Below are 24,871 nucleotides of genomic sequence, written 5' to 3'. Positions count from 1 at the left end.
TTTTGTGGCATTTTCCTTGTAAAGAGAAAAAGTGTTTGCAAGAAGAATTTGCAAGAGAGAGGTGGGTACCTCCTGGGGAAAATGCCCACCCTGGCCTGAGCCTGTTACTTGTTTTGAGAGAGTTGAGGTGATGCTCAACCCGCTGGAGTCAGGGATGCTGTCATTAGCTGACAGCTGCTGGGGAAGCAGCACTGGTCTTTCCTCTAACAGTGTTGATAGTCACAGGAGGCAAAGAGAAGGGGACCTTCCTACCTAAAAATGTAGCCTGGCACTTCTCAAGTGAACTGCTTCTACATGAAGAAATGCAGATCCTGTTCAAAGGCAGCAGGCAGGGAACTTCGGTCAGTTCTGGCTGGATGGGGGAAGTCTTCTCCAAATTAAAGCAATCACGGAGAAAGGAGATGCTTTGGTTAAATACTTTGTTTCTGGGTTTCTTTTAAAAGCAGCATCTAAGTTGCAGGAGGAAAAAGAGATTTTATAAGCCTCAATAAGGCAGGGTATGTCTTAGTTTGAAATATCTTTTTCTTTTCTCCCAGAGTTTGCGTGGTAGAACTTTTCGAAGCCCCGAAGAAGTCAGCTCTAAACAGGCAAATTTTGAAATAGAGAGCTAAAAGCCCTCGGTTGGTGCCCTGCCCCGCGCCCTGTGCTGGGAGAAGGGATGGTGCTGCGGGCCATTTGGGGAGATGCAGAGGGGCTTTTCTGTGTTTCTGGTGCCATCTACTGGTCCGAGCCCACTGGAAGCTCTGTGGCAGCGGGGAATGGAGCACGGGTGGCCGGGCTGGGGTGGCCAGCGTCCCCCCAGGAGCGGGGGCTGCGTTCCCTCCCTGCGGGGCACGCAGATACAGCTGCTGCTGCGCTCCCCATCGTCTCCATCTCTGCTTTCATTAATGGTTAAAAACACCAAAATCTGGAGCTCGGTCTGCTCACCTGCTCTTCCAGCTCTGGTTTTACCAGGGAGGTGTGAGGGGGTTATGTGAAGGTGGTGGTGGGTGGCAGTGCTGCTCCTGCCGCTGTGCACCTCCAGGGATGCCCATGGAGCAACCTGTGCTGGCCTCTGCTGAGATTTTCCTCTGTTTTGTTAGAGCAGCAGTGTGAGACTCTGGGTTCTTGTGTCTTCTAAAAGCTTGGGCTCGCCCAGCTGTTTGGTCTTTGCTGCTGGCGTTAATAATCCCCTTTCCTTTTACCGAGCCACCAGGTTTTTAAAAAGCTAATGGGAGCTGAATTATCTTCACAGTTTCTGTTCAAATGGTCAAAATGTGATTGAAATTGGCCAGTTCCTCAAAAAGTGCCAGCTCAGAGGCAAAGAGCGTGTTGCATTGTCAGCATTTCCTCTGGTGAGCCAGCTGAAACCAGCTGGGAAAGCTGGGCTGCCCTTCTGGAAGGCACCTCGAGGGATTTGGGATTTGGGCACACGGTCTCCTCTCTGAGCACCCAGCTCCTGTGGGAGGCTGCTGTCAGCTCTGCCCCATGGCTTCTTCCCCATGGCTGCCTCTCTTCTGCTTGCTGTGTTTTCCAGCTCTGCTCTCCCGGTGGCCGGGCCAGCCCCGTGTGGCACGTCCCTGAGGAGAGGATGTCCTCTCTGTTGTGGCTGCTTCAAAGGGCCGAGGCCCGTCCTCGACTCGCCTCGCTCCAGCGTGGCAAGCTGGGCTTTGAGCAAGGCACAGCTGGCCTTGAGCTCAGCCAGCGCAGGGAGCAAGGAGGACGGGAAGCCAGGAGAGAGGAACAGATCTTTGATGGGGTTTTCCAACCGCTTTTCCCTCTTTTTTTTCATTTTGCAGTTTAAAGGCAAGACCCACAGCAGGGGACCTGATGGCTCAGGAGCAGCATCTCTGCTCTAGCCAACGGGAGGCATTTCCCCTCCTGTAACCCCTTTGGTTACTATCAGGAGCAACTTTTAAAAAGTTGGGGTTTCGAGCCTTTGACATTGGCTTCCTTATTTCCTCTAATGATTTGAGAGAGGCCAAAGCCCTTTCTGTGTGCAAACTGGAAGCGTGGGGAGTAGGTGAAAGTGAGAAAGGCTGGTCCTCAGGAATCGGGGCTGCCTGGTGGGACAGGACACCCCAAAGCTGTCCAGGCAGTCACAGGGATTTGGTGCTGTTTTGAGGCAGCCTGGCCTGTTTCAGCCAGTGCTGGTGGAGCTGTGGGGCGGATCTGTGATTAGGGTGGCCCTGTGCACCCTTCTCTCTGGGCATGGCTCCGGGGGAGTGCAGCGGCAGGGCTCCCAAGGCAGGCAGCGAGGATGGGACGCCTGATTTTAGCCATAGGCTGGCAGGTAAGCAGGAAAGGGTATAACCCATGCCCAGGACTGTGAGTTTTGGTGCTTTATCACCTCTGTGCCCAGGTGGTAGATTCCATAAAACTGCCAGAGCAACTGAAAAACAAATGCCTGACCAACAGAAGAGGTTTGTGGAAGAAATCTGTAGGTTGTATCACAGCCTGGGCTCGGCAAGCAAGAGGACTTGAAGTCAGCTGTGCATAAATGATAATCTTTGGGAGTACTTTAGCTCTCCTGAGCAGAGTCCTGCTAGCCAGAACGAAATGTAATATTTGTTTTAGTAACTCATCCATCCTTCACTGGGGATGAGTTTTCCAGCTTAAAAGGAGATTTTCCTCTCCAGCTCCTGTAATGCTTCTAATGCTGAGACCTGATTTGGTTGAAATATGACTTGGGTTTACTTTGCGTGGAGACTTTGGGTTTTCTTCCTGTTGGTTTTGATTCAGGAAAGTGTCTCTGTTCATCAGGGGGCACTTAAACTATCTGCTGAGTAAAAGCAGCGTCCAGGCTGGGAGTGGTCCGTGCATCCGCTGTGAGCTGGGCAGGAGCGAGCCCGTGGCAGCGGATGACAGCGGTTTGATGCACTCCTTCCCGGCAGATGTTGGGAAATGAAACAGCATTCCGGGACACTCATTTGATGATGTTGGCTTGGTCTCCCTGCGAGTCGCTGTGTAAGGAGAGTCAATTTAAAAGGCCTTTTTCTTTTTTTCCCTAGAGGACTCCAGGCTCTGCCTTCCGGGCTCTGCCCCATAGAAATTGCCATCTGACTTGTGGACAGGGAAGCGGCTGAAATTTTCCTGTGCATTGCTGCAAGCTGGGCGTTTCAGCCTTTAGTTCTGTACCTGACTGTGAGTGGCTAGAGCACTCACAGTGGGTTTAGCTGACACACTTCAGCTTTTAAAACAAAGCAACTGACTAAAGTCAGGCCATTACTACCAGGATGCCAGCAGCTTTCGCCTGGTTCTCTAAACAGAGTGCCCAGAGCCTTTATGGTAAGACGGTCACTTCTGCCTGAACGTGCCATGCCAGCACAGCAAGAGCAAAGCCCCACTCTCAGCATTGCTGCGACTCCTTGAAGGACCGTGGCTTTTAATTATCTATTTTATTTTTATTTTAGGCTTCAGATTCTGGGGTGGCGTTAAAGCCTGAAAAAAGCACAACTCTGTCAGTGCGTGCACGGCGCAAGGATGAGATTCAGGCAGCTTTAAAGTTGAAAAAGAGCAGAGAATGCAGCAGGAGAAGGCACAGCCAGCCTCGAGCCTGTGTCGATGCTGATCTCCAGCGGGGGCAGCAGCACAGTTCTCGGAGGATCCAGCTTAGGATGCCTGAATATTTAGGTTGGTCCTGCTTTGGCTGTTCCTGTCTGTGCATGAGGAACTCTGAGTGGCACGGCCATGGCGAAGCCCTCCCCTCTCCCCAGCCCAGTAAAGACGCACAGGCACGATTTCAAGCTGGGTGACAATTCCTGGCCTCGCAGGAGCAGGGGTTAACTGGTGCAGTCTGGGTTTTACAAGTGCTGGAGCGAGCAGGCTGCGTGCCACAGGCTGCAGCTGCCTGAAAAAAAGGGCTCGTTTCCCCCTCTCTTCTCTGTTGGTGCTGCACAAATCCTGTGGATGGTTAAATCTCCTTCCAGGACAAGGTAAACAAAGGTCATCTGCCCAATGAACCCCTGTCTCTGCAGGTGTGGGGAAGGAGACAGAAAAGTTCTTGCCAAGCAGAGGGACGGGAACGTTTTACAGCTCACCGAGCGGGCTCCAGGTTTGTGGCTGGAAAACGTAGCTCAGGCTGACCTCTCTGGAGCCCCCTTTGAGAGCCAGGGTGGAGATTGTTTCTGGACTCTGAGAATCCCTGTCACTTTTTCCAGGTTAACTAAAGATAGCCCTGGTGCAGTGCAGGCAGCCAGTGATGGCCTTTCCCTTCCCCAGGCGTGCGTGCACTCCCGCGTGGACGCGGCATTCATCCCGAGCAAACGCCAGCAAGGATTCCCAGCTCTGAGCTTTCCTTTTCTGGAGCCAGAGTGGAAAAAAGCTTGAGGGCCTGAGGAGTTTGGTGGCAGAGCTCTTTCCTCCTCTGGAGGAGGTGGGAATAATCCAGGGACCAGGGAAGGGAGGCTGCCTTTTGTCCTGGCTTGCGGCTGAGTTGTGCAGGATCAGGAGGTGATGGAGCTCCCAAACCTTCACGCTGTTGACCTCAGTCTATCCCAGCTGACCATCCAGCGTGAAGGAATGGGATGCTTCCCTGGTATTCCTCCTTCACCTAGGGAGCTGTGGGGCTAATGAGCTCAGGGTATCTCTGCAGCCTGCTTAGAGCTTAGCAAGGCCCTTGCAGAAAGCAGCTCGCTGTGTCCCAAGCCCCATGGCTGAACCTGGCACAAGTGAGCTGGAGAGCTGGGGAGAGGGATATCACCAGTCCCAAAGCAGGCAGCAGCCTCCTGAGAAGGGGCAGGAAGAGCTGAATTCCCAATCCCCCCGCTGAACCGGAGCTCGTGCCGAGCATTGTAGCCGAGTGTGTTTGCGGCGTTTTATGGGGCATAATCTGTTGTCATCAAAGCCCGTGGCAAATTCCGTACTTTCTGCAGCTGACGCTAAATAGGTCTTTTGAAGGTTGTAATTTCTCGTTTAACCGATGCCAGTTGCGAATACTTTGTGTTGAGGAATAACCCCTTAGTGCCAAATAAAATACAGTGGAAGTCTGTGGCGTGTTTTTCAGCGTATTGTTAGTTACAGCCCTCCTGACAGAGCACATTCTATGCTGAAGATAAATGCTTGGGAGCCTCTTGCCAATTTATGTCCGAAAGGGCTTTTCTTGGATGTCCTCCTCTCTGTGGAAAATGCTTTTCTGTTTTTCCAGCAAACATTTAATGAGCTGCGCTTAAAAGGAAAAGAGGGCCTATTTCAGGACCAGCCCGTTGTGCTTTAGTTCTCTCCCAGCTGCTTTGGGGTTCTTTGGGTCGTTGTTGCACCACGCCGCATGGCAGTGGTTTTTGTGTTGCAATTTGCACGTTCCAGGACCCGTGTGGAGGATGTTTCTGTCCACCCAGCACCGCTCTGGAGCATCCCTCGTGCCTGGGATGGAAGGACGTTTGCAGCTGACCTGTACCAGAAAATCCAGGCTCTGTCCAGGCTGCAGTTAGAGTTGTTGGCACATCAGGACACTGATGTGGATTCCCATGCAGGAAGTGAATTCAATTTCTGTGACCACAGGGGAGCCTGGAGAGTTGGTGTGAGTGCGCTGGGCTGCGGGGCCAGTTGGGAGGATGTGCCCAGAGGCATCTGGGCTAGTGGTGGCCCCTGGCCAGGAGCCTCACAGCTGCTCACCGGTTCCAGCACTTGGCCAGAGAGGGCATTCAGCTGGCCACCCCTGGTGCCCTCTTCTAGGAGATGTGTCAAGAGCTGCATGAGGAAGAGGGAGACGGAGGAGGCCACCACTGACAGGGAACCACCTGCACGCTTTCTCCCGTGACCAGAGAGGTTGGTGGAGATTTCCTAAGTGAAGCTGAAGGCTCTTGAGGTTTCTGTGAGCAGCCAGGAGCTGCTGAGCTCTCTTTCCTGGGGATAAGGTGATTTCAGAAGTCCCCTTGAGGGATGCTGCTGGTGAAGCAGAGAGAAAGCCCATCCCATGGATGCTTCTGTCTCAAATCCCAGGTGTGGGGTTGTGGGTCAGGAGGTCAGCGAGGCTGAGGGTGGATCTGCACTGCAGATCTGAGTGGGGTGATCTGAGGATCTGTGCCCTGCTAGCACTGGCAGTGGCTGGGAAGTGGAACTGCAGGACTTACAAATACACCAGCTATCATTTGTGCATGCAGCTGAAATGAAACAGCTGCTCTATGTACATTTGTACCACACGCTGAAAGTGGTCTCATTACTTGCTGTTATTTTATTTTCTGTGCTTTAAAGGTTAACAGCAGGAATGTAATGCTAGTGCATCCCACTTGTGATTTATTTGGAGGTGATTTGCTTTTTGTCTGCACCCCTCTAAGCGCAGGGCTGCTGGATGTGTTAGGGGCAAAGAGACAGTCCACAGTCCACCTCCACTCCAGGGCCATCTGGAATTTCCATGTGCTTTTTGACCTACACACGTTCCTCTAGCTTGCTTTGAGGACCTCTGACAATGGAGAAATCTGTGTAACTCATGCTAATCTCCCCTGCAGCCTTGAGTCTGGTGGAAGGTAATTTGCTTTTATCAGGGGGGCTTTGATGTGGGTGGGTTTAAATCTACACTTCCATTCGGTGTCGAATGTGGCCCTGAGGCTAGGCTCTCTCTACATATTCTCGTTGTTTTTCCAGTGGAAAACATCACCTAACCCTCAAAGGTTTTGCTGAGTAGTATTTTCATTATTTGGAGAATATTTCTTCCTACATTTCCATTGCAATTCATATTCGCGTATCAGTGTTTCTTGGCTTAAAAATACTTTGTACTCGATTTACTTTATTTTTACTTAAATTGTTAGCAAAAAAAAAGTTAATGAAATAATAAGTTAGTTTGCCAGAGGGTTGATAAAGAAAATCATAAGATGTTTTCCTGCGTGTGTGGAGAAATCTGTTTAAAAACTTCTCATTAAACATAATGGCATTTCTGGACATGAGTAACACTAGGAAGTTTGAAAAAGTGCCCATGCTAACAAGCTGGGGGACAGGAATTTGCTGTATTTGACAGGCTGGATACGAGAAGGATGCAGCACTGCAAATTCGGCAGCACAGCCTTGCCAATGTGTCTAGACAGCCCATCTCTATGGGGGAGAGAAAAGCTTATTTCTTGGAGCTGCTCCAGTGAGACCAGACCACTTCTGGTCTCCTTTATCCATGGAGACTTTCCATCCAGGCTTGGGGTTTGTGCTGAGCTGGCTCAGCCCTCGCTGCCCGGTGGCTGATGATCCACGTGAACTGATCTGAGCGAGCCATCCAACCTTTTGCTGGCCTTGAGATAACTCCTGTCTTAGGGGAGGATGTGTCTGGTCTGGCAGTGGCTGTGATTCATTAGCTAGAGCCCTTCAAAAGGCTTAAATTGTGTAAAATTTTGCTAGAACAGCAGCAGCTCTCTGCAGCAGACCAAAAGCAGCGTTTTGTGGCAGAGATATCCCGTGTTTCTGCACAGGTCCCCTAAAGTGTCCCATCCTACATGTTAGAGTATCTGACATTTCAGGCGGATTAAGGGCAGGAATAAACAGATATCCTATAATATATTCATCACCCGGAGGCAAAAATTATTACTCCATAGTAAGGATTGTCATTTCCAACATATCCCTTGTGTGCCTCAATTCACAGTAACTCTCATAATCATAATTTCGCCTCCTCTGCTGGGAGTTGTGCTTTTCAAACTGCGGTGAACTCTGGAAAGACAGGGCTTTCCATTCTTCAGCTTTTTGATTTCAGATTTCTGGATGATTGTTCGACTCTGGCAAGGAACCATTTAAAATACATTCCAAAATATTCATCATTCCAGCAGGCTAGGAAACATAAGATGTAGCAATTTATTAGCTAATGTGAAATGCATTCGCCGTCCAGAAGAGGCAAAGGATGGAGGTGGGTCTGAGCCTGGTTTCCCTTTGCGTCCTGCAGAGCTGGGGTGTGGAGCATCCTGGAGCCTATGCTCTGTCCCATCTGCCTTCCTGTTTTGCTGGATGCCCCTGCGTCCCACAAAAATCTCCCAGACACCGGCAGCAGCCTCATCCCATCTCCTTGTCCCAGCTCCTTAGAAGAGCAGGTTTTCACAGTGGTCCTGGGACGGAGAAAGTTGTTTTGAAATGGCCCTACATGCTCTGATCCCTTTGCCTCCTGCAGCAGCTGTTTAAGGTCCCTCCATCCCCCACCCCAGGAGTGTGCTCCTGGTCGGGATGCTCAGCCCTTGCAGAAGGCAGGTGGGCTGGATGCTGAGAGCCCGGCTCAAGTTATGTTATTTCTGGACCTTGGATGCCATCGTTTTTCCAGTCGTGATCAAGAGGGACCCATAAAATCCATTAGCGGTAAAAAAATGGATTTCTAAATGAAGCTTTGCAGCGGCTCCAGTCCAGCTTGCTCGGGAAGTGGTGGTGGTGGTCCAATTTCCTTGAAACACATTTGTTCTTGGATGCTAATGAAAGGGGAGCACAGCCTTTGGAGAGCTCATTCCCGTGTTCTCGCCGCCGTTTGCGCCTCCCCTTCTCCCGGCCCGCGGCGCCCTGTGGTCCTGGCATGGCCGTTCCGTGCCATGCAGTTTGCAGTCCTGGATATTCCAGGAATACACAGATGAAATATCCATTGGGAGCGGTGTTCCTGCCTACCCGAGGAGCCAGCTGGCGTGTGCATCCCACTGGTCATGGTCAGTCTGTTTGCGTAGGTCCCACGTACCAAAAAACGCCGTCCAAGTGAATTTCCAGATCCAGTCGTGGTGGCTGTTGGATAATGGCACTGCTCAGCAGCACGAGCAGAGACATTCATGGAGCCACTCAGCTTGAGTCAGTCTTTCCCCGTGAAAGGAGCTTGCTGGGGAACGTTTGCGGACTCTCGTGGCTGCCACGGTGTTTGGAAATGAGCCAGCTGAAATGCCAAGTGGTTCATCTGAAGTGGATATATGGACTGGAAAAAAATCCCTCCCAAAGCAGCTCTTCTCTGTCTTGACTAAAACCCTTTCTTTTTTCTTCCCCCACCGCCTTTCTATTTTTGCACTAGTCAGCTTGTTGCAAAAATATCCAATTTTCCTTATATGAAAGCTTTTCTAGCTGAAGTTCACAAGGATTTTTTGCCGCTTTTTCTAAATGCAAGAAAAAATTTATTGAAAGCAGTGTTGCCCAGAGTTCAGGTGGGCATGCAATGCCAGATCTTCACTTCATGGCTTCCACCTGTTCATGATTCATGGCAAGGTACAGGTCTGGGGGCGGGGGGTCACCTCTGTACATAAAGAGAAGGGGACAGTAGGAAAATCCAGCAGGGAAGCAGGTGGAAATATTACCGTGTACTGTTTGCACAGCGTGTAAACCCAGTGAGCTCACTCCGGGGGGATATGAGTGTGGAAAATAGATCAGTAACCTGTCCTGTCCTGATTGCAGTGGTGCTTGTTGCCACTGTGTGAGGCAGCTTGTGGGGTATATCCAGGGGGAGGTGAATATTGACCTTCCTGACACTTCAGTCTGCTCCTGCATGGAAAGTGTTAATTGCACGGTCAAGCTAAGCGCAGTGCTGGCGCTGAAGGACTCTCAGAGCTGGTTTGGAGTACACCACATGTGCATGAAATGGAGCAGCGTCCTACAGCTTTTCGACTCTGTGGAGAAGGAAAGGGAAAGGATGCTGGACAGGAGAGGAGAATTTTTTTTTTTTTCCTGGAATGAACTGGGGCAGGGAGGGGATCAGGAATGTAGAGGCGTCTTTGGGAATGAGGAGGTACCGATGGAGCAGGGCGGAGGTTGGGAAGTTTGATCTGTGCTGAATCAATGCCATTCCTAAGATGAAGCATCAGGACACGCAGCACGGGAAGGGGAGCTGATGGGAAGAGGTGTTGGAAGTCAAACCCCTGACCTTGCAAGGCTGGGAGTTGTCACGTGTTCCTCGGTGCCAAGCACTGATCCAGATCTGAAGGCAGCAGTGAGGGAGCGGCTCTCAGGAAGGTCTGGAGGTCACACTGGCACCGTGGCAGCTCAGTGCTGTGCCGGGGCAGTCGGGGTGTGGCACTTTGGGGTGTGGCGGTGGGGTTTGGCTGGCACAGCTCTGCGGGTGCCTTTTGCTCCTCTGTCACGGCTCCAGTGTCTCTGGGGCGTGGGGCTGAGCTAAAGAGGGACATGGGGGAACTCAAGCCCCTTGGATCCCGTCCCCTCCCGAGCCTGCTCAATCCACACCGCTGGATCTCCGCCACAGCCTGGTGGTTTGGTCTCTTTGTCAGTTACAAAGTGCAGTCTCACAGAACATGATTTGCCGCTGGCAGGCTTTTAAATGCATGTGTTTGCTTTTGATTATGTGTGTTGTTTTTTGGTTGGATTTTTTTTTTTTATTTTAAATTAATTTTCCAAGGATCAATGTGGTAATGCATATAAAAATTACAATATGTAAAACAAAGTATAAAAGCATACAAGGAATTCCAAACACATAACATACTGTGCCTCGGAGCTTATGAGATCCATACAGTGCTTATTGTATTATGGGAACACTCTGACCCCAAGACCCGTCGGAAAGGCTTGTTAGAAGAGCGGGACTAAGCCGTGTGCCTTATGAGCTGTAGGATGCCCAGAAGGAAAACCCTGGTGAATAAAAACAGCAGAACTGTTGCAGCAGAACTCAGACTGGTCTGTGGGACGTAAGGGGGACTTTCGATGGCTTTGTACCAATTTCTGGAGGAGGATGTAAACTTCTGCCCCTGCAAATGTTGTTCTCCCGATAATTAACGCTTAATGTTAAGTCTTTCCAGGGAGACTCTCTGGATTTCCATGGGGTCATGGTTACTCTTTGTTTTTTCCCCAAATCTAATTTCTTCTGTCAGCTCCAGCAAGTGGGAACATTGACATGGTTAGGGAGGGCTCACATCTTAGCTGCTGTAACTGCCCATGTGCTCTACAGGTTGCCACCAGATGAGAGGCAGAGCACCAGAGCCGAAACCACCCCGAAAAGGAGTTCTGGCTCACATCTGCCTTAGGATAGGGCTCTTGGCTTCTCGTGCTGCCCTGTCTGTGGGTCAGGAGCAGGGCAGGTTGGGATTTTAATGGGACCCGATCCCTGCAGACCCACAGAAGCGCAGAGCAGAGCATGGGAAAAGCCTCTGCACTCAAGTTCCTAGTGCTGGTAAGTTTAGGTGAGGACTGTTTGCATGCTGGAAATTATTTTCAGGAGCTTGAAGGCATCTATAGATTCTCCACCTGGAAGGTGACAACCCCGAGACCTCATTCCAGGTGACAAGAGTCACTGAGAGTGCTGTGCCTCGAATCCACCTGGGAATGACTCCTTTGGACACGGTGCGGGTGGGAGGTCCCTCTGCTCCAGCCACTCCTGAGGGAGGTCAGCGAGGGTTTCATCCTGCACGCTGGTGAGGCTGTGGCTGTCCAGGACCTCAGCAGGTCCTGGCAGGCAGAGCCAAGTGTGACAGGAGACCCAGGGCAGGGCTCTCCCCGCGATCCACGCCGCAGCCGTTCACAGCTCTGTAATGATCTGTAATTGTTCGTGTGCAGGCAGCTGAAATCACCCTGATAGGTTCCACATTGCACACACTTGGGAGAGGAGCTGCCCCAGCCCCACGGGTAACACTGAAAATATGAGTGTTTTTCCGTTTAATATTAAAACTTAGGTTTGGTATGAGACATTCGGTGTCGCCTTTCTGAAGCTTCGTGCTCATGCACAGAACAACTTATTATTTATGTGCAAAACTTGAACCTGACTGCAAGATAATCGCAGGAGATGGCTCTTAGAGGAAATAGAGCATCTGTTTCTTTGTTACGTTATTTTTTTTTTTCTGTGTTCCTGGTGCTTTAACAAGACTGGAACTTCGGATGCTTGAATTTTCTGTGTAATTGAAATAATTTAATCATTAAGATAGTGCAGAAAAAAACCCAAATAAACAGCAGAGGTTAGGAAAAAAACCAGCTCAGCTGGTGTAGTGTAATGAGAGGAAAATGATAGTTCAAAACTTGTCTATATTCTGACCTGTACTCACAAATAAAAACCTGCTGTTATCGCTGTTGTACAGCTGGGCTCGGTAGCACTGCTGAAGTACGTGACTTAATAAGCATCTTCTACCTTAACATATTTACTTTTCTGTTAAGTGTTATCTTCATTCCATATTGCCTACATTTGTGATGGCGGCTGTGGGGTACTTGCACCTTCTCCATGTAGCATTTGTGTGCCCCGAAGTTAAACCTCGTTTCCATTCAAAAATGGAAATTCTTTCCTTGTGCGCAGAAATACGCGTGAGCTGGAGTTCGCTCTCTCCTTGGGAGGTTTTAGAAAGATACTTCAGGCAGCCCTGAGCGTGAAATCTTACCCACTTTTGTCCCCCAGCCCCTCTTGTGTCCCTGCTCACAAAGACAATGGATGCTGCTGCTGGACCAGGAGCTCCCAGTGCCCTTGGGAGGAGCAGGGTGGAAAATCGCGTGAGCCTTGTCACAAACAATCTCAAACCAGTGGGGCAGGGCTTTGTCGCTCTGTGGATTTTGTTACGTTCCTATGCCTCTTGCTTGGAGCCTTGTTTTCGCTTTGATTAAACGTTTTGGGTCTGGGTTTTGTATTTTTTATGATGCCAGTTGGCAAAGCTGCCCTGCACCCAGAGCGTTACAGTGTTTTGGAGGGATGTAATGAATCGAAAGCAAAGCAGAGCGTGAGTAAAACTGGGCTGGGAGTGTGTGATGGGCTATAAACTGGATGGCTGATGCTGGGGAGAGGAGCCTGCCCAGAGCTGGGGGAACACCCAGAAATATTTCTATTCAAGCTTCATGAAATTTAAGTTTAAACCCAGTAAAAAGCCCCACTCCTTCCCCTTCTATTCTCCCTTTTTCTTTCTTTCTCCACCAATCTGAATAAAACTTTCTCTTTTTCTAGTTTGCAGTAGTTTTTGTATTTTAAGGGTTTTGAGTTGTTGCCTTTTTAATTTATAGTTGATTATTTTTTTCACTGTGAGATCATTTGTCTTGCTTATTCTTAAATCTCAAACATTAGCTTCTTATTTTGAAGGCTGTGATTAAAGTGCGATTCCTTATTTTCTTCCTGGAATCCTTTATCCGTTTACAGTTTCTATAACTGATGTGACAAATCTTTCCTGCCTTACCATACATTATACTGTGGTTAAGTGTCTCTGTCCCTCCCTTAATTAAATCCAGTTGTTTACTTTCGATTCGGATCCAGTTAATGAGCTGTAATAGCCGGTTCTGGACTTAATAGAACGGGTCAAAACTTTTCCAAACTGCCCACACAATGTAAATCCCATCTGGAAATTAGCTTTTGTTCTGACCTGGAATGAATGCAAGTATGCACAAGCATTCCTGCAAACTGGAAATCTCAAATATATTGCAGTTGTAAGTATTGATGAAAAAAAAATACCAGTCTTGAAACTCCTACATAGGCATTTCGTTCTCAGCTCTGTTTTGTTTTGGGGGGTTTTTTTATGCATTTTATTTTCGATGTGGCATCCCAAGAGGAGCTGCCTGGTGGTGCCCCAGTGATAGTTACAGGCACTGTGCAGTGAGGAGAATAGATTGGAGTGTCTGCCTCGCTGCAAGAGGAAAAAGGAATAGGATGTTTCATGCTGAATCATTTAGGAGCACTCAAAAATGCTTTGGTGCACTTGTGTGTGACACCAGGACTTGCATGTTCTGGGGGAATGTGGAAATAACACCGGAAAACGCAAATGTGGAAAGAGGAAACGTAGTCCCCCAGCCCAGCATGGAGGGTTGGGGTTTGGCAGTGAAATTCCCAGATTTTCCAGCACTGGATTCCTGAGAGGAGAGCGCACGTTTCGATCTCTCTGTAGGCACATTTGCAAGCTGCTCAGCTCTTGAAAATGCTGCGTGTAATAACATTTTTCTGATTAAAAGAACGTTGACCAAAGGCTTCTGACCTACCTAAAACGCTTTAGCGCTGTTTTCCTCTCCTCTCCTCTCCGTTTCTGCTGACTGCAGTCACTAGTGCTGTCAGCACCGTTTAGGAATGCCATTTTTCAACGCTTGACGTTGTTCCCTGATAAAAGAAATAACGGCAGAGAAGAAGAAATGCCCTGCTGACATGCTGGAGGCAGCTGGGGAGCGCTGTGAGCAAGGTGACATTTGCAGGCAGGCTGGGGTTTAGGTGTGTGCAGTCCCTCGTTAGCAGCTTGTAACCAGCAAGACACAGGGACTGATCAACCCCGTGCTGCTCTGGATTAATATCCTGTTGTTATCTTTCTTCCCCTGCTACCCAAGTCGCTCCTGTTTAGATTTGGATGGTTATTATTTTTTATTTATTTACGGGTTTATGAGTTGTGAGTCTTAATTAGTAAGTCAGAGAAATGAGGTAAAATTTTTTTTATTTTTATAAGGTCTTTTAAAGGACAGTTTGTCTAATTATGAAATGCCACTTAAATTATTTTTACTTTAAACCTAATAACTAACTGCTTGAAGTCTGCAATGAGGACTCCATCAGCCAATTACAGAAAGCCACCTAAACCTTTGAAGAAGAAGGTGAAGAAGAAGGACTCAGGCAATGCCTAAAGCCCTCTGTCTTGACTCACATGTATTGCTATATACTAAAATATTGAAGTTTTTCACCCTGTGAGATCACACAATACTATTCAAACTACACACCTACAAGCCCCATGCTGTCACTTAATTTTGGAAGCCTGTTCCAAGGCATCAAGTCAAACGTGGTGCTTGCTTGAGGGTCAGAAAGCCTGAGTTTAGAACAGAAAGCCTGAAATTTTCAGCCTCCAGGGTTCCAGCCACCTGAAACTTGCACCGTCGCAGAGGTGCGGACGACAGGAGATCCCAAAATTCCGAAGCTCCCTGTGCTTGGCTGTCACCTCCATGCGGCTCTGTCCTGGAAAAAAGGGGAGACTCACATCCCTGCAAGGCTGGGGGTGCTTTAGGCAGTGATGACCTGGCCGTGAGTCACCCAGCACGGACACTTTCCATCCCTGGGCCCGGCTGGTTTTGGGCGCAGTAATTACGAGGTGAGCTGTGAATCACCGGCGTCTCGCTTTACGCCGGGAGGAAACCAGGCAAATTGTGTTAACGTGCTTGGCAGGGGGAATTCTCCTCCTCTGGCGTTTTACAGACTTTGGCCCTTCTTCTTGCTCCCCAGAGGGATGTGCTCACCCTTCCTCACGTGTCGCTGTCACACAGGATCGAGCAGCGGCCAGACGGCCCCGGGCTCCAGTTCCCTCCAGCCAGGTGTTGTCTTCCGGGCAGAAACTGAGGCTTCAGAGGCCTGGATGGGATTCTGAGGAGGTCACAAAGGCTTTTATTGGTTTGTTCATATGCTCCACATAGGCAGGGTTTAGATTAGAAAATAGCATGAAATGGGTAACTCCAAAGGAGGCCACGTTGTCTCTGGCCTCTCTGGCAGCTGGTCTTGCAATGTTTGTGGCATTTGGAGGGACGTTTGTGCCCCGAGGCTCGTTTGCTGTGTTGTGTGGTGCACAGCAGCACAGCTATGTCGAAACTTGCCAGCAGTACCAGGGGGGAATAGCTGACCCCTTCTGAGAAGGGTTTGGTGATGAGTCAAGAGAGGGACATGCAGGGTTTTTCCCCTTCTTTATAGGGGGTGAACGCTGTGACGGTGGTAAACCCCCCAGCACGGGGAAACGGGTGCGGGGCGTTCTGCACAAGCTGCAGTTAAATCCCATCCCTCTGCTCCCCTGCTTTGCTTCCCACCTCCTGAGCTGATAGATTCACCTGTAGCCCTGCTTTAATTCCTACGTGCCTTTGTTCTCCTTGTGCGTTCCTGCCTCTGCCAGTCTCTTCCCAGCTCAGCTTTACGACTCAGCATGCCTGTTCAAAACTGCTCTCCAAAACACATCCTCTCGGGTATGGGAAAACCGAGGGCATGTTTTTGCACCCAGGAATCCCCAGGCTGGAAAGGAGCCTTCTGGGGATCATCAGGCTGTTGGAGGAGGATTACGGATGGAAGCGCTGTAATCCTGAAGGAATTTGAAAACCCTACTTTAATTTAAGAGGAATGTCCTTTTGTTCCCAAATGGATGGGCCTTGCTCCAAAGGTGTTCAGGTGCAGTAACTGGTACCAGATGGCTGTGAAAAGCAACACAAACAGGTGGTGAGGACAACAACTGCAGACTTCAATTTCCTTGTCAGCCCCTCCCTGTGCCTTACATACCCCCCTGGAGAAGAGAGGGGATAAGGGGAGCTGTCATATTTGTACACGGCCAAAGGAGTGACTGGTGAGGGCGCGTTCTCCATCTGTACATGGCAGGTCAAGCCCTGGGACTCTCAGTGGTGACACTGTCACCTGAGCCAAGGTGTGCAGTGATGAACTTTAGAATATGATTCACGAGCTTGTGCATTTTTATGGATTCGGGGATCAGTACACTTTAACGCTGATGGGAATATTGGCTCAGGTCCCCCCAGGGTAATGTGGATTTTTTGGGGGCACCCCACACAAGCTGTTGTGATCCAGATGTATAGATTAAATTCTGAGTAAATGCAAACCGGGTACAAAGCAATGCGTGCTCTTATTTGTTGTTCAACACCTTGCTGGGCTCGGCAAGGCAGGGAGGATGCTGCAGAGGGCACAACTGCTCCTCACTGCTAACAGTATCCAACATGCTCTTACTCCAGAGAGCTGCATTATGCCCCAGTAAGAGCAGTCCTTGGAAATTTGAAGCCAAGAGAACAGGGCTTTGTGATTCTTTACCGTAAGAAAAGATTTCCAGGATTGTCAGGAATGGGGAGGTGCATTTTGGGCTTTTTTGCTGCTTTTTAAAAATAAGGGAGCTGAGACCTAGCTTGAGAGATCTGGTACGAGTCTAACACAGTGGAATTGAAAAAGAAATGCTTGGCATCAGTGCATGTTCCACCTCCTCTTCATGTGGGGACTAACACAGCGTGGTTAATGTGTGGGGTTGAAATTGTGCAAGCCCCTTCCTAATCCCTTTCCTTCTTGAAACCATTGGGGTCGTTCACCCCGTGGCTGTGGGCTCGCAGCTTTCTCACTTTTCACATCCCCAACTGTGTCTCCTAGATGACCAGCTGAACTCGGAAGAGAAGAAGAAAAGAAAGCAGAGGAGGAACAGGACTACCTTCAACAGCAGCCAGCTGCAGGCACTAGAGAGGGTCTTTGAGAGGACACACTACCCCGATGCCTTCGTACGGGAAGACCTTGCACGCAGAGTCAACCTCACCGAAGCCAGAGTTCAGGTAATCCCAGAGCTTACACCTGGACACTCCTGGCCTGGGGGATCACTGGGGGCCACTCCAGCAAGGCAGCATAAATCCTGGAGCTCTGCGTGGCACACGAGGGTCACCAGGCTCCTGGCTCGCGCTGTACTGCAGCCCCAAGCGCACCATGCCTTGAGGGAGACGGCGGGGCCTGATCCGTCACCCCATCAGCCACCTGCCGGGTCAGATGTGTCCATATGGCTCATCCAAGGCGTTGGATGCTCAGGCTGCTCACGGCACCCTGCGCTCTTAGCTTGCAGGCCCGCACCTCCTGAGGCTCCGAGCAGACCGTGGTGCGTTGCGCAGCGCTGCCAGGCCTCGCTGCCATCCGCACAGGTCAGGCCCGTGTCCCTCAGCCGGTCCCTCGGGGCTTTAGCAGAGCAGGCACGGGGATTATCTCATCTCTGGGGTTCCCAGGGACAGGCCGGGAAGCAGGCAGCTTTCACAGAGCCTGCGGGGCTCGGCGGCACGGGGCCGGGCTCGGCGGCACGGCAGAGCCGGTGGTGACGGTCGGCGGCTCTGTGCTCTTCCCCCTCCAGGTGTGGTTCCAGAACCGGAGAGCCAAGTTCCGCCGGAACGAGAGGGCCATGCTGGCCAGCAAGAACGCCTCTCTGCTCAAATCCTACTCAGGGGACGTGACGGCCGTGGAGCAGCCCATTGTACCTCGCCCCGCGCCGAGACCCACTGACTATCTCTCCTGGGGGACAGCCTCGCCCTACAGGTGAGTGACCCCAGCCCAAAGTGGTCCTCAGACAGCTCTGGTGTGTCCACACTGGAGGACGCAGCAGTCTGACCATCCCACTGGCTCTCCTCACCTGTTCCTAGCCCGTCTCGTTGCCAGCTTTGCCACGCGGGCCCGGCTCGGAATCGTTGCGTCTTTCTGGCAGCTTCTTTTCTGGGGGTCTCTCTCTGCAATCCAGGCAATTTTGAAAGAGGCTCAGGTAGAAATACATGGAAGCAGAAGGTTTTCCCTAGTGGATCTGGTTTATAGCGAGGAGGAAGCCTTTCCAAGGGACACAGACCGGGGAGGGCGGGGCGCCTGGGGAGGCTCAGCCACCGCGCAGGGGCCAGAAGAGGGAGTTGTGTGGCTGTCCCGTGGCAGTCACGGCTCGGGATGCCAGCAAGGGCTGGGAACTCGCTTCACCCGAGAGGAGCAGTGCTCAGCACTGAGCTGGTGAGCAGTTTCTTTCTATGGCCTGAGCGCAAGAGTGTGTGCGAGCGTTGCTCTGTGGTTTGCCTGCGTTAAGGGCCAGGTGACAGGCTGCTGTTCGGTGTCCACCTCCTGTGGTCGGTGCTGCTTAAGGGATGACAGGAAAGGAGCGTGGATGTGGCAAGCCCAGTCTCAGAGGATGTCCGTGCCCATCACAGGCCTCCCTGTCCTTTCTGTGCCATTCCTGGCTCTGCAGGAGCTGGGTGTGGACGAAAGATCCACAGGATGTGTTGGTTTGTGGGGAGCCAGCTGGCTCGCAGGCAGTTAAAAATTAGGTTGGTGGGTGTTTTTTAGCACAGTGGCTTCATTGTTGGTCAGGACCATGAAGCCTTTGGCTGGATTTCTTCCTGCTCATCTTGACCTGGTCACTGCCAGCTTCCCACTGCCTTCCAGGAGCCACACCATGCACAGGACCTCTCTTGCTCGGTCACCTTGACGCTCTTTTTGCTCCAAGCATTGTTTGCACAGTAAGAGCTGCAAACACACGGTCTTCCTGTTTGTTGCTTCAGTTCCGTGGGGTCCTCCTCATCCACCCTGCATCTCCAGAAGAGCAAGTCATAGATCCACCCACTCCAGATATGGAAAAAGATGCTTTTGTGGCCACCAGCTTCATCTTAGGAATGGCCCTTATCCTTTGGATATTTTTCTGAGGGCTGCTCTCTGTCATAATCCCTCTTTCTGGGGTTAAGGCTTTCTGCCAAGCGTTCCTTGGTGTAGCGTTTGGGAGGTGAGATCAGGGAAGGGAAGCGAGTTTCTTCCCCACCCCAGTGAGACTGCACTGGTCACAGATCCCTGCTGAATGCTCATGGCTTATTCCTGCCTCTCACACTTTTTAAAAGAGATCAGCCCTCCTGAGATGTTGTTTACACCGGGGGCATCACAATCACGGCTAGGAGAAGGCCCAGCCAAGGTGACTCCCAAGGGTGCCCTGGGAGGGGCTGCCTGAGGTCACTTGCAGCACCTGGGGTGTGCTAATGGGAACAGGGGACAAGGGACAGCCTCAGGGATGGTTTTTCAGCCCCTCGGGTCCAGGCTGTGCCTATCCACCACGCGAAGACGCTGCTTCCCCTTGTCTGAAGCCAAGAGGTTTTAGCAAAGACGTTTGCAGCTTACGCATCAGAGCAGGCTGGAGTGCCACCCTCCCGCTGCCCTGCGCTGGCAGAGGAGCACAGCAGCTGCTTTTCCACGCTGTGGCATGCTCAGGACCCTCAGACACTCCGTGCTCCTCAGGTTTCCTAATCCCACTGATGATCTCTTGGCGATCCCATTCACCTGAAAGGCCGGGCTGTCGCAGCCTCGTGAAAGCTTTGCAGTCAGGTCATTCAGATATTGGACCCTTGGTGAAATACTGCTGAAACCCTCCAGCCATGAGGAGTGCTTGCATGGCCCCCTCTGCCCCCTCCCCACCTTCCCAGCAGTGCTGTACCAGCCCCTGGTGAACAGCCACTCCTGGGGAGGGCCCGGAGCTGCGCGGCCAGGGCTGGTTTTACTCTTAGATCTGGGAAAAGTTTTCAATCCGTGTGTTTATTCTCCAAACACATTCAGCCACAGGTCAACCAAAGCTATTCGCGGATCTCTGTCACCCAGACAGCCAAGTAGATGCTATTATTTTTTTGAATTTGAAAAATGTTTTGCTTAGGCATTTTTTTAGCGTAGGTTCCTAAGAAAACAAGACTGGCAGCCCGCACTTCCCACTCCAGCAACCTTTGACTTCACGGGCCACTGAAAACCTTATTTGAAAGACGGATTTTAGTCCTCAGAAACATGATGCTCCTCTGTGTTTCATGAGAGCAGACAGCTGAGTGGAGGAAGGATATTTTTCTCTGTCTGAATGAGATGGAGGGACGGGGCAACAGTGTGACTTCAACCCTTATTAGAGCCCGGAGAGTCTCTGGAGCAAGGCTGAAGCTATTCTGGTCTTTGGACACAGCTGCCTTGTGCACTGCTCCTGGTGGAATAACTCGACGAAAGAAAGCACTTCTGGAGATCTTTGGTTTAGCAGGGATTTCACTTGGCATCAGTAAGTGAAATATCTTCCCCACACCTCTGGGGAGCTGGGAGCCAGAGGCTCCCAGGAGTTTCAGCCCAGACTTGGCCAGCAACCTGGTTTTGAATGGGGACAGTTTACACCCCCGACTGAAAACTCCTGTTTTAGCTAGTTTAGAGAACCCTTGAAGGTCTCCACATTTCTTCCAGCCCAAAAACATGGGGGAGATACATCCTGTGGAAACAGATGGGCGTGGGGCCTTACGCAGCCACCACCTTTACAGCTTGTGGGGCTTTGTATCCTCCTGCAGGCAGCACTTGGCTTCTGCCATTGCTGCTGACTTTGGGGTGAGGGAGGAACCAGCCCAGCCGTGGAGAGGGAGCTGAAGGGATGCAGCTGGTTGAGAGGAGCTCCAGAAACACACATCCACGTGTTCTGGGAGGCTGGTGAAATGCAGATATTCACAGGTCTGGATCTCCTGCAGACTGCGGATTCACACAGCACTTGGTGGCAGATAAACTCCTGGGAGGTCAGAAATGCCAGCAGTGTCTCGGGTTGAGCAGGCACAGCTCCAGCCTGGATCTGTGCAGCAGGTGCCCATGTCCCTGCTGGGAGATTGCTGGCTGTTGCAAAGGCATTTCCAGTTGTGGAGGTCAGTGCTAGAAGGATATATATATATATATATATATTTATTTTTTTTTAAGACAGAAAAAGGAAAAGACAAAAAGGCAAAAAACCCCAACCCATGTCACTTTTTGGTCTCTGGATGGAGCAGAGCGTTTCCCAGAGCCTCAGCTGTGAGCCACCCGGGCAGGCAGATGGGAAAGGTCAGCACCAGAGCTGAGCCAGCCTCCAGCAGAGCATTTGGGGTTTCCTCCTGAGCACTCTGTGTTAAATGGGCACCTCTAGTTCATGTGGTGCTTTTCAACTGGTTTTGATCTGTGGGCCCATGTAAAGGAAATGCAGCAGGTCAAATGCTTTGCTGGGTTTGGGGGAGTTGGCGGGGGGGGAGCTGCTTTTCACAGAAACCCGTGGGACACATGGATTGAACAAGTTTTCCAGTGGTCTGGAAAGCAGCTTTGCAGATTTTTTGGTAGGATAAGAAAGGAGTCAGAGATCTTTGTTCAGCCTCTGCTGTCAGAATTGATGTTTTTCATGAATAAAGTCGCGGTTTAAAGGGAGAAAAAGTGGTTTATGTTTGGGGTTTTTTCCTTCAGCCTTTAGGACATGCTCTTTATAATCAGCTGAAGTCTTGAGGGGAAAAGAATGTGGAAATTTTCATTCCAAAAGGCTGAAACCAGAAAACATCACAATTGTTGAAGCGGGTTTTTCCCAGAGTGTTTCTTTAATGTAACATGTGTTTCAGAAGTGACGTGATTTCACAGGCTGTAAAACCAGCAATTGGTCTCATCAAAAAGACATTGCTTCTAGTGGGAATACTTTTAAGGACAATGGTCTAACTGGCAGGCTGACCTCATTGCAAACCTTTTTGGGTTAGAAAATAGGAAGTGGAAATTTTTCCCGTTGACTTCAACCAGCTTTGGGGCTGGGTGAGTGAACTGAAGCGGCAAGATGCTAAATAAAGGGGTGTTAAATGAAGGGGAGAGGTAATTCCCTGCTGACACCAGGAGTACACCCCACAGGTGTGGAAAAAACCAGTGTTTAGGCTCCGGTGGTGATTTCTGCTGTGGTTTGGAGGCCACGTCTGACGTGATGTTTCTCTTTCCGTCCCTCAGTGCCATGGCCACCTACTCTGCCACGTGTACCAACGCCAGCCCGGCGCAGGGCATGAACATGGCCAACAGTATTGCCAACCTGAGACTGAAGGCAAAGGAATATAGTTTACAGAGGAATCAGGTGCCCACAGTCAATTAACGACTGGAGGCAGCTGCCTTTGCAGGAGGAGAGAACGCAACAGCACCCGTCCCGCTTCGCAGCTTGTCTGTGCTGAAAGAAAAAGAAACAGAAAAAGAGAACAACAACAAAAAAAAAGAAAAGAAAAGAAAAGAAAAAGATTTTAAAAAAAATTTAAAAAAAAAGAAGAAGAAAAAAAAAAAGCCAACCCTCACCCAGAACTGAACACGGGGAGCAAACCAAACCTGTGAGTGATAAGGTTCCTCCTTCCTTTTGGGATAATGCCACCGTTTTGTTTTTTTTTTTTTTCTCTTGTTATCGTCGGGTTTATTGCTTCTGCTCAATATACTACGAGCTTCTTCAGTAAAGGACAGTCTCACCCTTGCTGGTTTCCATTTTTGTACGGGACTGCAGAAAGAAACCTCTGCCAATCTCAGCCCATGGACAAGTCCCACCACCAGCATGCTGAGATGCAAAGCTTGCTCATCTCCCCGCTGCCCCAGCCCACCCTAGAAGAAGAATTTGTTCGGTCACCAATTGCCATGATATCCACCCAACCCTCATCCCTCCAGCCCCTTGTGCCACAGAGGCAGCACATTCCTATCAGTCTGCCAGAAGCCCATTTAACGCAACAAGATGGATTCCTGCTGTCTGAGTTGCCTGGAAAACCTCCCTGGGCTCTGCAGAGCTCCATTGTTTCGTTGAGTATTCCCAGCACTGCTGCCTCGAAAAGCCAAAGAAGAGAGAAAAGCCAACGTGGGAGTGTAGCAGGGGGGGATCTCTCTGTAGTGCCAAGAACAGGACTGTCAGGACGCTCCTTTCTATGCCTTACAGTTTGTGCCACAGGGAAAGGCGTTGTCCAGATGCATTTGTTTTATATATACTGTATATATTTATATATATAAGATAATACATGCAAGCTTGGTTGGTGTTTTTTATTAAACAAAATAAAACCCATTGAAAACGTCCGGGATGTTTGTGCTGCATCCAGGTGGAGCTGTGCATTGAAATTCCAGCCACAGCCTCCCTCAGCCTTGTCAGAGCTCTTCCCTGCAGCCTTGGGCAGCGCTGGAAAAGGCGGCTCACGTCCTCCCGTGAGAAACCCCAAAGAAGTGGTGCCGGAGGGAGCCACACTCCTTTGCAGATTTCCCCCGTGGGCAGCTTCACAGAGCAGAGCAAGGATCTCCTCTGCAGTCAGACTGTGGCTCTTGGGAACATGCAGGAATATCCCCAGGGAAAGCCTCTCTGAGCACAAGTGATGTCTCAGCAGGGAGCATCCCACCAAAGATCCCATAATACTGCTCAAAAAGGCTTGTCCTATAACCTTAACCATTTTCCCTACCAGCTATCCTCCCTCTGGGCTCTGGAGACCTAATTAGGACCTAATTTATTTGTCTTCATGAAGAGTAGAGGGGATGCAGCCCAAAAAGCATTTCTTCCACACGAGCATCCTGAGGAAATTAGGATCTTTCTCGTTGCTGGTGGTGCCTGCCCCTCACATTTGGGGGAGGATGGGGGTTGGCTTATGACAAATAGCACTTGTGTCCAAACTGAGATGGACTTTGCCATGGAACAGCCCCACTGAAGGCACCAGGGCTGCTCCATGGTCCAGGCTGGACCGTGAGGGAAGGAGAATGAAGGTGAACCATGAGAAATACTTCTGGTCGAGTGGCTTAGATCTCCACGCTGGTGTGTGCTGCAGACACGCTGGGCGTATGCTGATGTCTGACAGTGGGCTTTGATAGTCTAAAACAGCATGTTGCAGGAAATGAGGAATAAATATCCTTAAAGTGTAGGTGAAAATTAAGCTGGCAGAGGATGAATGGAAATCTAGCCAAAATATTTGAGCTAGCACAGGTTAAAAAAGCCCCGAATCCAAACTGGAGTAAGTTGTGCCTGTGATTGTATATATTGCTGCTGGATTTTTTTTTTTTTTTCTTTTTTCCCCTCCCTGTGTTGGTGTTTTTGAGAGAGAAAAAAAGCAACCTAATTGTGATCAGGACAAAAAGCTGAATGTCACAGGCAGGACATCAGGGAAAGGGAGGCAGGGTGAGTATTGTGCTTTAAGAAACCCATCGTGTTCTGTTTGATCGCTTTTTTTTTTTTGGCCACCTGCAGTCTGGAGAACCTAACATGAGTAAACCAAAATATTTCTGTCCTGCATAGTGTGGGTCCAGCTCCTAGAGCCGAGTGATCGTGTTGGAAATCTCAGGCTGCACTTGGAAACTCACTGCTGCTTCCTGTGCCCACACAAACAGACAGACTATGGAAAAATGTGGTCAGAAAGGACCCAGTGCCTTTGAGTAACATCACTCAAAGGTTGAACTGAGTACCTTAAGCTGGTGCTCTCCCCTCTCCTTGCCTTGCTGCCCTCCTGCACAACCCACCAGCATCCCAGCAGTGACAGCAGCCTGGATGAACTCCCCTGTGCTGGCCTGAGCGCTCACCCTGGAGTTTCAACTCTTTCCTGCAGCATCTCGCTGCCCAGTGTGGCTTTCCCCCAGTCTTTGCTCAGCTTTTCTGCAGTAGAAAACTCACCTTGAGCAGCTTTTTGTTGTTGTCTGTGTTCCACAAACACCACTTTAGGTTACCAAGGGGCAGTTCAGGGAGCATGAAGCTCGCGGTGCCCCGTTGCCCAGCCGTGGACCGAGATCTCCATCCCCACGCCATGATGTTCACATGAGGGGGCTCACCTGTGCAAGCCCTTGTTCTGCCTCCTCACTTTATCTG

General features: G+C 50.3%; 1 protein-coding gene across 1 annotated transcript in view; it reads left to right on the top strand.

Annotated features, from left to right (window-relative positions):
* The window catches only part of PRRX1 (paired related homeobox 1), a 36,120-nt gene extending 13,862 nt beyond the window's left edge, over window positions 1-22,258 (top strand). Inside the window, exons 2-4 of the mRNA XM_040072993.2 lie at window positions 16,894-17,069; window positions 17,630-17,811; window positions 22,024-22,258. Coding sequence (XP_039928927.1) covers window positions 16,894-17,069; window positions 17,630-17,811; window positions 22,024-22,162 — 497 coding nt within the window. The 3' untranslated portion in view covers window positions 22,163-22,258. The remainder of the gene's footprint in view (window positions 1-16,893; window positions 17,070-17,629; window positions 17,812-22,023) is intronic.
* Window positions 22,259-24,871: the final 2,613 nt, after the last annotated feature.

Source organism: Hirundo rustica, chromosome 9, assembly GCF_015227805.2.
Source record: "Hirundo rustica isolate bHirRus1 chromosome 9, bHirRus1.pri.v3, whole genome shotgun sequence".
NCBI classification, from domain to species: domain Eukaryota; kingdom Metazoa; phylum Chordata; class Aves; order Passeriformes; family Hirundinidae; genus Hirundo; species Hirundo rustica.
The sequence above is the reverse complement of the archived record's forward strand: the minus strand, read 5'-3'. Positions and strand labels throughout refer to the sequence as shown.